The sequence below is a fragment of the Oryzias melastigma genome, linkage group LG24 (genome assembly GCF_002922805.2).
Source record: "Oryzias melastigma strain HK-1 linkage group LG24, ASM292280v2, whole genome shotgun sequence".
Taxonomy (NCBI): domain Eukaryota; kingdom Metazoa; phylum Chordata; class Actinopteri; order Beloniformes; family Adrianichthyidae; genus Oryzias; species Oryzias melastigma.
This window is the reverse complement of record NC_050535.1, coordinates 14884638-14896756: the sequence shown is the minus strand read 5'-3', so window position 1 is coordinate 14896756 and position 12119 is coordinate 14884638. Positions and strand designations below refer to the sequence as shown.

The window sequence follows — 12119 nt, the reverse complement described above, 5'->3', positions numbered from 1 at the left end:
TTTTATTTTATTTTATTTTAAAGGAGTATATGGTTAATAGTTCCCATGCGCCACCCACGGATTACAGCTCTACCCGGAAGCTTGATAGTGTAGGAATTTCCGGTTACGTCAGAGCGTCAGGACTCCATTAGAGTTGCAGCTGTTTGTAGAGAAACATCAACAAAACACGCTAACTGACAGGTCGCTCCGTGCTCGACAACAAGGCCTCAAGTCTGGAAGGTTAACCTTCATTTCCCACCCGGAGCTCCGCCGGATTCTAACCACGGCCGCTCTCGGTGAGGAAACTCTGGCCTCCGCTTCCTCCTCCTCCGACTCGGACACCGGCGGAGCGTCGCCGCCCCCGCGGAAGAAGCACCGAGCCTCGGCGGCGGAGGGAGTAGGAGAGCCCGGGGCTTCAACAGTTTTAACAGGCCTCTCTGGAGTTGTCTTGGGACTTGCTACACACTCTCAAACCACCTCGGCCATTCAGTTTAACCGAAGTGTTGTCAATAATCTCAGCAGTATGCAGTCAAACGGGGCAGGACAAGGACAAGAATCTTCAGAAGTACCCTGCCTAAATAGCGCACAAAACGGGGAGTCATCCTCGGCTGGTGGAACCCACTCCAATGGGCTTCTGTCCAGCACGGACAACGGCAATAGTGTCGGTACCAGTAATGGCTCTTCAATTGGGCCCTGTGTCGGGACTTCGGCTGCCTCGATGGCTCTAAACTCGGAGGTTGGCTCGTTGAAGAAGAAGAAACGACTGTCGCAGGCGGAGGAAGATGTCATACGATTAATAGGGCAACATCTCCACGGACTGGGGCTGAAGTAAGTTTATCCGGTGTGCAACTTGACAAAAATATTCAGTACACATTTATTGTTAAAGTTACACAATTTAACAACAACAGTTTTTGAGGCTTCGGGAAACTATGCACGCGCACCTAGCAAGAAAAAAGGCTATTAGAGCGCTTGACAGACACAAACATGGGGGATGGGGTTGTAAGTTAGCCTGTCAGCTCGGCATTTGGTAAAAAGAAGGGGTCCATCTTGCACAATAACAGTTAGCCTGAGAGCTAACGGCACTAGCCTGCGCCGAGTTGTTGTGTTCTGACATTAAATGTTCCTGCTCGTATAAAACAACAACCAGGCTGTCATTGTTATGCTAATTTACCACCAAATAAAGTTTGTTTTGGGACTGAAACGCCATGTTGTGTTAGCAAAGATCCACATTTTGCCCTGAATAAAAAGCATTACATCATCCAGCTTTAGCAGCGTTTATTCACTCAGGACAGGATCTATTAACTTATTAGGGTTTTGTACTGATATAAAGTTAAAACCTGTATAATGAATAGAATAGATTAGGGTGTTTGTACTTTTTTAGTTTGAGAGTTGTTGCGTTAAAATAATATCCCGGGGTTTATTTATTTTTGGTTTACAGCAATTTTCATCCAAACAAATTAGTGTTTTTCCGGTGTTTCACCTTGTAAAAATAAACACGAAACGTTTTTTCAAATCAGTGTCTAAAAACAGTAATGACAGATGCTAGTGAAAGCAAGTTATTTGGATGTTTTCTTTTTGCAAAAGCGATTTTATTCGTCAGATATTTAGGTTGATGTTTAAAGTAGATTAGTATGTTTATGTGCGATGTGTTTACGTCAGTGTCGCGGTTTGAAAGCGACCTGACAACCCACGATGAGGACCTGTGGGTTTTTTTTTTTTTTTGATGGTGTTTGTTGCAAGACACTCAGCAGCATTTGTTCCTGAATTGAGCAGAATCGGTCGGTTTTCATGGCGGCTGAGGAATGCGCTCTCACCAGCTGTTTTAGATGGAAAGGCTGTGCAGGAATCTAATTATAGCATAGTGGGATTTGTGTCCTCTTTAAAATGGATGTGGTAGATTTCTCTAACTTTTGTCATGATCAGGTTCTCCCACCAAGGAAAGCGGATAAATCAGCATAATGAGGGATACTGCTCTTTACAGTGGGGGGGTTGCTTACAAGTTGCGTTGCCTGAAGCTTAGGGAACGCAAGATAAGCCTGTGTAGCAGTCAGCTGGATGAGAGGCTCAACACAGAGCTGCTGCGCCACTTCATTGATACCTGAGCATGATGTCATCATGCTGAAGGTGTCACCCCCACCCCCATCTGCAGACTTGTTTTCATTATCTTGCACACACACGCGCATCTCAGCAGGCATATTTGTGGCGAAATATGTTAAGCTGAGAGAATATTTGGCATGCTTGTGCTTTATGCACAGACGGAGTGGGTGAACTGCAGAGACTTCAGTTTTGCATAAAATAAAATAAACCCCATCTGGGGGTCCTCTCCTTCCAGATTTAGCAGATCACGGTTTTCAGTGGTGGTGTTGTTTACAAATCCCGCACTTCCTTTCCTGAAGGGGTATTATTTTTCATAAATGGGTGATGTCATTACAAAATATACCCTTGAAATACAATTGTATGCTGATTTTAAACTTCCACATTAGATTAAGGAAGGTCACTAGCTGCTGAAGTGACAGCTGGTGGGAAATTATCTTTTTTTTTTTTTTTTTTAAGTCAACATCTTCACAGTCTGACATTGTTTTGCTCCCTGTCTGTTCGTCCATAGTCAGACGGTTGATCTGCTGATGCAGGAATCGGGCTGCAGACTGGAACACCCGTCCGCCACCAAGTTCCGCAACCATGTCATGGAAGGGGAGTGGGAAAAGGTTGGTCTGGTTTAACAGTGTGTCTAACCAACAAGAAATCTGATCAAAGATCTGTAAAAACATGAGTTCATGTCTTTCTTTGTAAATTGTGTTTCTGTGTGCATTATGTCAATTGTGGTCTCTCTGAATTTTTATTTTTTCTTCTTCAAATATTTCCAAAATGCACCGTCTAGCTTGAACGAGACATCTTTAGTGATTTTTTAATTGAAATCCATCGGTGATTGTCATAACATCTTCACCTGGCTCATACCAATATTTGCTGGTGTTTCTTACATTATCACAGCTTCTGTATCAGAATGATGTTGAGTTTAATATAATTAGTTTGCTGCAGCTACATGCCAACTGGGTTTTGCAGCTCCAAACGTAGTAATTGGGAGCTTAACTATCTTAATGAACTTCGAGTGGCTTCTAATTCTTAACATTTTTGCCTGCAGCAACAAATAAAATCCGAGCTTTCATAATTTACTAGATATTTGCTGCAGATTCATGAATGTTTTCTTGTTTTTCTCCCCACTACTCTTTATTGAAGCATTTTTTTGTATATTGGTTGATAAATATGGACACTAATCAAGTTTTTTTTGTATAATGATTGAATTACTAATTCTAATATTTTTCCCTCTTCTCTGCATGCATGAAAAGTGCTGAGCTCACACATCATGCCCCTTTTGTTTCTGTCCAGGCTGAGAATGATCTCAACGAGCTGAGAGCACTGATGCATTCTCCCAACGCTATTGTGGTGAGCTCACTTTGCTGTATACCCAACTGGACTGAATGACGGTCACTTTGTAGGCTCAGCGGCTGCTTCCAGAAGTTTGGTGTTATAAAGCAGGCTCACAGAAGGCTGAGCTATTCTAGATGTCTGTTAGATACTAAAATGTGAGCTTAAGCACAACTTTAACAGCAAAAATAAGGTTTGATGGAATTTACAGTTACTTAAAATGCTTTTATATTAAATCATTTATATTTTTAATGTTAATTCTATCCAACAATCAATAAAAATACTTTATATTCATGGTTTATGAAATACCCACCAGAGTTCGCTTTCAGCTGGATTTAACCCAAAACTGTTTCTGTGGTCGCTTTACCGGTTACGACTGTACGGTGATTACACAGATGACCTTTATCCCACATGGTTGAAGCTTTTGAAAGTGGTTGTGTGAGAGTTTTCTTTGCATACGCGGGCGTGTGACTTCTGGAATCATTGTGTTACAGTTAAAACTGTTTTTCGGGCTCTTCTTTGGTTTGTGCTGCATAGCTGAGATAAGACTCACTTCAAGACTCAAATGTTTCTGGTGGCGTTCAGAATTTGTCAAACACACGACTTTACCTCCCAGTAAAAGTAGTGAAAATGGAAGTGGCTTGATACCGTTTAATGACCACAGATAATAATTGGTGATTTATTTGAGATTTATTGTCTTAGAAAGCAACTATAAATGAATTATAACCTCTTTCGTTATCTCTGCTTCCTTCCTCTCAGCGTATGAAGTTCCTGTTGTTGCAGCAGAAGTACTTGGAGTATCTGGAGGACGGTAAAGTCCTGGAGGCTTTGCAGGTTCTCAGGGGAGAGCTGACTCCACTCAAGTACAACACAGATCGCATCCATGTACTCAGCGGGTAATTTTTTCATCTTGTGTTTTTTTAACCACACCCATGTAACGACAAACATCAGATCCACCAACTGATGCACCTTTGATCACCTACTGGTTTGTGATAACCATCTTCAGGGCATAACTGTCTATGTAAATACTGCATGATTGACAAGTTTTTATAAAATGTAAATAAAAAGTTCAGTTTTTTCACGTTTCCTTTAATTGTCTGCTCCCCCTTATTGTTCTTGTTCCTACAGATATCTGATGTGCAGCCATGCTGAGGATCTTCGAGCCAAGGCAGAGTGGGAGGGGAAGGGTACAGCCTCACGCTGTCGGCTGTTGGACAAGCTCCAGAGTAAGTTTCACACTATGGTAGAACGAGCATCCACTGCAGGACAACACCACATTTTAACATGCAGGCATGAACTTGTTCACATTGGGGGTATTTTCCTGTTTCTTCCTTTTTTTTTACGACAGCATACCTGCCGCCCTCTGTGATGTTGCCCCCAAGGCGACTTCACACCCTGTTAAAGCAAGCCGTGGAGCTCCAGAGGGACCGCTGCCTTTACCACAACACCAAGATGGATAACAGCCTGGACTCTGTCTCTCTTCTTCTGGATCACGTCTGCAGCAGGTGATGAGAAACAGTCAATCTTCTGTTTGTTCTCCTGCTTCACAAGCTTCTCTTCACATCTGGGTTTGCTGATTTCCTGCAGCTTCTGGACACTTGAGGATCCTCAAGTCAGTTTTTTTTATTTGTTACAGGAAGCAGTTCCCCTGTTACACCCAACAGATTCTGACGGAGCACTGTAACGAAGTGTGGTTCTGCAAATTCTCAAACGACGGCACCAAACTAGCGACAGGCTCCAAAGACACCACGGTCATAATCTGGCAGGTTGACATGGTGAGTAAAGATCAAGGCAGCGGCACAGGGAGTTTAAAAACGTGCAACAGTTAACCTTTAGAAACTAGTAGCAGATATAAAAATGTTGAAGATTAACATGTCTATTAACAATAAAAAGTAACTGTCTCAGACTTAAATTGTTAACACAAAAGAAAGTGACATCAAGGAAGATGTGTTAAAGCATCTCAAGTTAACAAACGGAACCAGATACACACATGAGGCTTAAAAAACTCATCTAGAAAGGTTGTAAGGAAAATATTTCAATCCAAAAACAAAGATCCCAGAGTTTGTGTTCTAATTTTATCTGTGACAAACTTTCTTTTTAAGAAAATTAAAGTTTATCTTTAAAAGTGTGTGCTGAACAGACTGATGTAATGACACACAACAAAAGAATGCATCAGATCACACCCTTACCTCACTTTAATTATGCAAGGTTTTAATCAAATCCTCCAAACTTATAAATACTTGGTAAGAAAATTCAAAATTAAGTTTCTAAATACAATCTATGAATAATTTGCAAACATTCCACGTTAACTGGTAACATTTTAAATCAGAAAAGCTTTTGACATTCATGACGGTTCGAATCTCATCCTTTTCAATTTCTCATTTTAAAGAAAACAGATACATTTTTTTTTTATTTTGTTAGATCTGCTATAAAAATAAAAGTCAGATATGGAAATTTTCCTTCCCTTCTTTTTTTTTGCTCTAGACTCTTATCCAAGGACTCCTGGAAGATTGGAAAATGCACAAAAATGTGTGCAGTTATAGTAAGATAACATGTACAAATTCGATGGTGACATTTTCCTGGCTGAAACTTATTGCTGGAACCAGATTTTCCACTTAGTATTTTTAATCTTTCACTGACGGTTTCATTCAGAGTATTCCGACAAGTTTTTGTTCCAACAGAAAAGAAATGAAAGAGATTAGCTTCAGAGTAAAATGAATCCATATATTAATATAATCAATATCCGACTTTATAAGTAAAGAAAAACATATTTTGAGTCTGCCTGACATTTTGGAGGTCTACTTATTTTTGTTGAATTACCCAAAGCAAGTCTAAATCGTTGGAGCTTCTGAGTTAGATTCTTAGCAGGTCTTTGTCATGGATTGATTCAGTTCTTCTTTTGTGCAGGAGAGCCACCAGCTGAAGCTCCTGCGAACTCTGGAAGGCCACGCGTACGGAGTCTCCTACTTAGCCTGGAGTCCTGACGACACCTACCTGATAGCCTGTGGACCGGATGACTGCTCTGAGCTCTGGCTCTGGAATATTCAGGTACCGTGAATGCAGAGGAACCTCTGAGGGGGGCTGGAGAGATTGCTTTTCAAAATCTTTTGTACCAATGAATAGAATCGACAACTAGTTCATTAACTATTTATTCTACTTTTAATATATATAAAAAAAAAATAATAAGTGTCCAGATACGCTATTAATTCTTGTGTACTCAATGACCTCTTCTATTCACCTGTCCAGTCCCCGACCTGCTCCTTTCCTTTAACTCCTCCCCCCTCCCTCCCCGTCTCTTAATGTGTCTGCTGGCTGAATCCCATCCCCCTGTTCTTGTTTGCTCATCTGTTTTTCTGCTGCCTTCTTTCAATGCCTCTGTTCGCCAGACGGGGGAGCTGCGGACCAAAATGTCGCAGTCCCATGAAGACAGTCTGACCAGCGTGGCCTGGAATCCAGACGGCAAACGTTTCGTCACCGGAGGACAAAGAGGACAGTTTTATCAGTGTGTGAGTGGATTGTTTTATTCTATTTAAATGTGTTATTCCTCTTTAAGTTGTATGTTTATTCTAAGCTCAGTGTTTAGTTTTATTTAAGCAAATACTACTGTTTCTATTTGAAACAGCAGAGCATAGATAGTTTCTTCTGTATCCCTGTCAGGATCTGGACGGGAACTTGTTAGACTCCTGGGAAGGGGTAAGGGTGCAGTGCCTGTGGTGCCTGAGCGATGGCAGGACAGTGTTGGCCTCAGACACCCACCAGCGAATCCGAGGGTACAACTTTGAGGACCTCACGGACAGAAACATGTACGTATTTTGGCCGTCAAGCTTTTGTAAAGGTCTTTTAAATTAAAAAATACTGTTGTTTTGGCAATATTTCATTAGAAATTGACCTTGAAGTTGTGGGCGGGACTATTGACGCTGAGTTAGCCTGGCCCTATTTCCCATCATCCCTCAGAAATGAACATTTTAGCTTAATTTTTTTTTAAATATGTCCTCCGGCGTGACAAAAATATTACAAGAACATGTTTAAATTTCCATCGGAGTGGGTCTTAAATGGTGTTATTGTTCCCTATATTTGATCATAATTTTAGTTTCTCATCTTCAAAACGTTGCTATAAAATGGCCAAATCCCTGATGGACTGTTTGTATCTCACTTGCAGAGTTCAAGAGGACCACCCTATCATGTCCTTTACTGTTTCAAAGAACGGTAGATTAGCTTTGTTAAATGTAGCAACTCAGGTAAGCCTTTGTTTTCAACTACACCTTCTTATTTTTTCAACACAATACCTGGAAGGAGAAAAGTCTGAGTAGAAATGGATCGTTTTATGGTGACGTTTTACAGGGAGTGCACCTGTGGGATCTTCAAGACCGGGTGCTGGTGAGGAAGTACCAGGGTGTGACCCAGGGCTTCTACACCATCCACTCCTGCTTTGGAGGACACAACGAAGACTTCATCGCCAGTGGAAGTGAAGGTAAAACGCCAGTGATACAAAAATAAACACCTTTGTGATGCTAGCACGCCAGAAAGGAATTTGGATGCAAACACCTGTATGAAATTAAAGGGTAACCAAACAGGGACTCCACCCAAATCCAGTCAGAGGGGTGGGGCTGGGGAACAGGACTGTTACCATTACTGGAGCTGCAGATTTAAGACGTGGAACTTAAATGGTTTGACCAATCACAAAATTCAAATGTAGTACCTCGTTTCAACCTGATGGTTTTAGACTATATTTTCAACAATTAAACAAGTTTATTTTAATTTGTCAAAAATTTGGCAATGACTGACAGATGGAATTTTTTAAAGCCCCATTTACTGAGGTCAACAGCCAAAAAAAAGTAGATTTAGGGTTTGGTTACCCTTTAAAAAGCATATGGAATACTAGGAAATATCGTCTTTGTGCATCAGCTCTGACACATTTGTGTTGCACTCACATTCTGTCTTCCTCAGACCACAAAGTGTACATCTGGCATAGGCGCGGGGAACTCCCCATCGCTGAACTCACAGGTCATACGCGTACAGTGAACTGCGTGAGCTGGAACCCAGCCGTCCCGGGACTCATGGCTTCAGCCTCAGATGACGGCACCGTGCGCATCTGGGGTCCCGCCCCCTTTCAAGACTCACAAGAGGCAGACGGACTCCACGGTAAATGTCTCTATCTATTAAGAGCCCAGAAGTTTTATTTTATTTTGTAAAACGTTTGTGGCAGATAAGTTAGATGGGTTTAGAAACTACAAATGTCCCATCCAATCACATAGTGTCAGATTTTACATCCCGATCAGTAACTGGATGTTTATTTTATTTTCATTATTATAATCAGCACTGTATATTTTAAGCTTATTAAAAGAGCTAAATACTAGGAGTCTGCATATCATGAAGGGATCACGACATTTTATGGCCATAAAGCACAGCAGAATACTAGAAAGTTGAAGTTAGCAAAGATATTCACAGACTTCTGTGCCTAATGACGCTTTTAAAAAACATTTACATTGAGAAAAATGTTACTTTTTTTGTTTTAAAATCAGAATTCAATTGAGGGACGGCTGTCAAGGGACCATCTACAAAATGCAATAATTCAGTTGATGTGAGCTAGTCATGAACACTCAACAAAAACACTTTTAAAGTAAAATCACAATTAATTGTTAAGAGTTTTTAATGAAGATATGAATCACATCTGATCAAAATTGTTCAATAACTCTGAAAATACTAAAGCAACAGTTTCCAAACGTTCTCACATGACTAATTATCAACTACTTTTACAAGTTTATTTAATTCCAGCTGATAATTATATTATATTCTTTTGATTGTTCAAGCTACTTCACAGAAGTGCTGTGTTTAACTGATAAATGATCAAATAAAGTGGTTAAAGGAAAATTAGAGAACAACCCAAATCTGTTTATTTTGCATTTCTTTTTTTAACCTGTTGTAAAAATGTGAGATTAGAACTCAGTATCAGCAGATACTCAGAATCAAATGACTGAATCAGATCATCTTCTCTTTTTACTGTAATGTTTAACTAACTTTGAGAGAAAATCTATTTTTTTCTTTTATTTAGTGACACTATTTGCCATGTCTTTTTTGTTTTTCTTCTCCATAGAAAATTGCAGTAACATGGACAGTTGATGGTCAGTAACAGCCGGCATCTTTCTTTGACAACAATCCAAGAAATCCCAAGACGAAATTGACAAAGGAATCGGAAGTGAAGAATCAGAAGTGAAGAAAAGCTAGCGGTGGCCACCAACAACACAAAAAGAGCAATCAAAAGCAAGAAGAAAAGTGGCCGAGGGGGGAGGGGAAAAAAATGGCAACTTGCAAACACGGAGAGGGACATCCTGGATATTTCAAGTCCTTTTTCAAAAGTTTGATCCCGGCTGGAGGTCTGGAAAAAAATTAAAAAAAAGAAAAAAAACAGTGAGTACCGGTGGGATCCTCCAGCGGTGAGCTGTGCCGGCTGCTCTTTTCTTCCTACTGTTCCGTCCTCCTCCATTTCACTGCATGGTCAGCAGCCATGCCAGGTCCTCGCATGTTTCCCAGGAAGCCCGCTTCCACCTTGAGCATGGAGCACATGGAAGTTCCTGTGAAGCCTCCAGACAGACAGACAGACGGTGCAGACCAGCCATCTTCTCATTGGACTAAACCTGTCTGCTCGTCTAGTGTCTCCATGGACGTGGGGGGGCTGTTGTTGGGGGAGGATGGTGCATAGGGAGATAAAGCAACTCTTTTGTATGTATGTTTTCCACACCCCCCCCAGTTTCTTGCTATATTCTTCATATTCTGTCCTTTGGACAAAGGCTGAAAAGTCCACCTTACCGACCAGCTGACAATGAACAGACAAAAAAAAGAGGCTATGCTAAATGTGTGAATTTTTTTTATGATAGTCATAGCGTTTATTCTCAATTCAAAGGGGGAATCTTAGCTCAAGAAGTGCCCACGGAAAGCTTTAGCGTGGAGATTCAGCGTTTTGTTTCTCGACATTAGAAAGAGAGCCTTTTTATTCCTTAATTTAACACAGACGGTCGCTCTGAGATTTCGAGGTGACGGCAATCCCTGTCGCGCTAGCTGCAGCACAACTCCCATCACATCTGCCCTAAGAGGAGGACGGAGAGTTTCACGGGCCACATATCAGCCGGGACGGGGGGGGCGCACCATCAAGACGTACACTTTGTTCAAACCTTCAAAAACACACTGCTGTCCCTGTTGCGTGAGTGGGTGTGAGCGCGTTTGCTTGAGTGAGCTAATGGTGCAGATTCTGTTGGCGTGTTTGTTTGTTTTTTTTGGTATGTGTGTGTGTTTAATTCACACCAGCAGAAAATCCCCCCCCCACCCCATAAATTCCCCAGAATTTATTCCCATCTTGAAAATGTAAAGAGGATTTTAAACTGAGTGATCCAAAGCCCCAAAGGGACCTCCCTCTGTGGAACAAAGAATACTTGATAGCCATTTTTCTTTTTTTAAATTCGGGGCTTTAATTTTACATTAGATTGTTTTTTTTTTTTTTGTCTTTAACCATTCAGCGTTTAAATGGTTCTGGATTTCTGGCACAAAAAACAAATTGACTGAGGCGTATTTTGTAAAAGAAGGACCTGTGAAGTGTTATTAACAAAAGGTCATTTCATAAGAAAACTGAACGATTGTAATTATTGGAGGAAATGTTAAAATGAATCTGAACCGATCGCACAGCAATCCTCAAACAGAAGAAAACACATACTGCCTTTCTTTTTTTCTTTTTTTTTTTTTAATAAAATAGTTGCACACGGACCCTCAGTATCCAAACTGCACTTTGAGTAGACCTCTCTGGCGCACACAGCAATGACCTAACACCTCATGGTTGCCCCCCACCTGCTATTTATACAGCTTAGAAGGTTTCACAGGTAAATACTTGACATCTTGCAGCAGGTTGCATATGGAATCGAACCCTTAACCGTGCTCCTGTGCACTTCTGGACTGCTAAACTCAGCCTCACATTTTTTTAGGCTTTATTTTGAGGGAACCACATTTGGAGCCTAGAGAGAGAATTCAGCATTAATGCCTCCTTTGCTCTCCAGCCAAGTTACCCAGTGGTCAGTCCACCATCCACTCCCTTCCTCCTTCTTTCTGGGCTGTAATGACAATTTGCTACAGACCAATTTACAGTAAAATGTTTCAAAACAGTGCTTTTCTGTCTGTTTTTATTGAATTTTTTTTGTTACTTAATTTTTTGTTCACATTATATCTTTTTTTTTTTTTTTTGGTTGAACTCTGTCCCTGTATGATCATATTAAAATATAACCAGACATTTGGAGTCCTCTTTTTTTTGTAACTATAGTAACCATAGCTTTGTTTTACATATATTTATATCTTTTGTTTGTGATTAATATTTTGTTTCATTTATCTGCCGCCACTATCAAAAACGAATATGCACAGTAACACCCATAACCAGTGAGAAAGAGGAGGGTCAGAGGAAGCGTGTTACATACAATCAATTCAGGTTCTAGTATCCAGCCCTCGCCTTTAAAGAGTTTCCTTCTTGTGAACATCTGCTTGATTGCATGTCTGTGTGATTAACTGGTATTCTGTTCAGTGTGCCATTGTAAAACTGGCCGTTGCTACTTCTGTAATCCTTAGAAATGCCAAATCACTCGAGGCACACAGTGGTGTTTTATGTAGATTTTTTTATGTCATAGTCTGATATTCACACTTTGGAAACCTCTTAATTCTTGGACCGTAGAATGGACTCCTCT

General features: G+C 40.7%; 1 protein-coding gene across 1 annotated transcript; it reads left to right on the top strand.

The window, feature by feature from the left end:
- Positions 1-38: 38 nt before the first annotated feature.
- Positions 39-11549, top strand: wdr26b (WD repeat domain 26b). Its single transcript, XM_024291827.2, has 14 exons — positions 39-807; positions 2585-2684; positions 3364-3420; positions 4162-4298; positions 4531-4628; positions 4751-4907; positions 5039-5177; positions 6310-6450; positions 6789-6908; positions 7060-7205; positions 7562-7640; positions 7744-7873; positions 8350-8544; positions 9497-11549. The coding sequence occupies exons 1-14, from the start codon at positions 503-505 to the stop codon at positions 9520-9522; spliced, it is 1830 nt and encodes a 609-aa protein (XP_024147595.1). The 5' UTR covers positions 39-502; the 3' UTR covers positions 9523-11549.
- Positions 11550-12119: the final 570 nt, after the last annotated feature.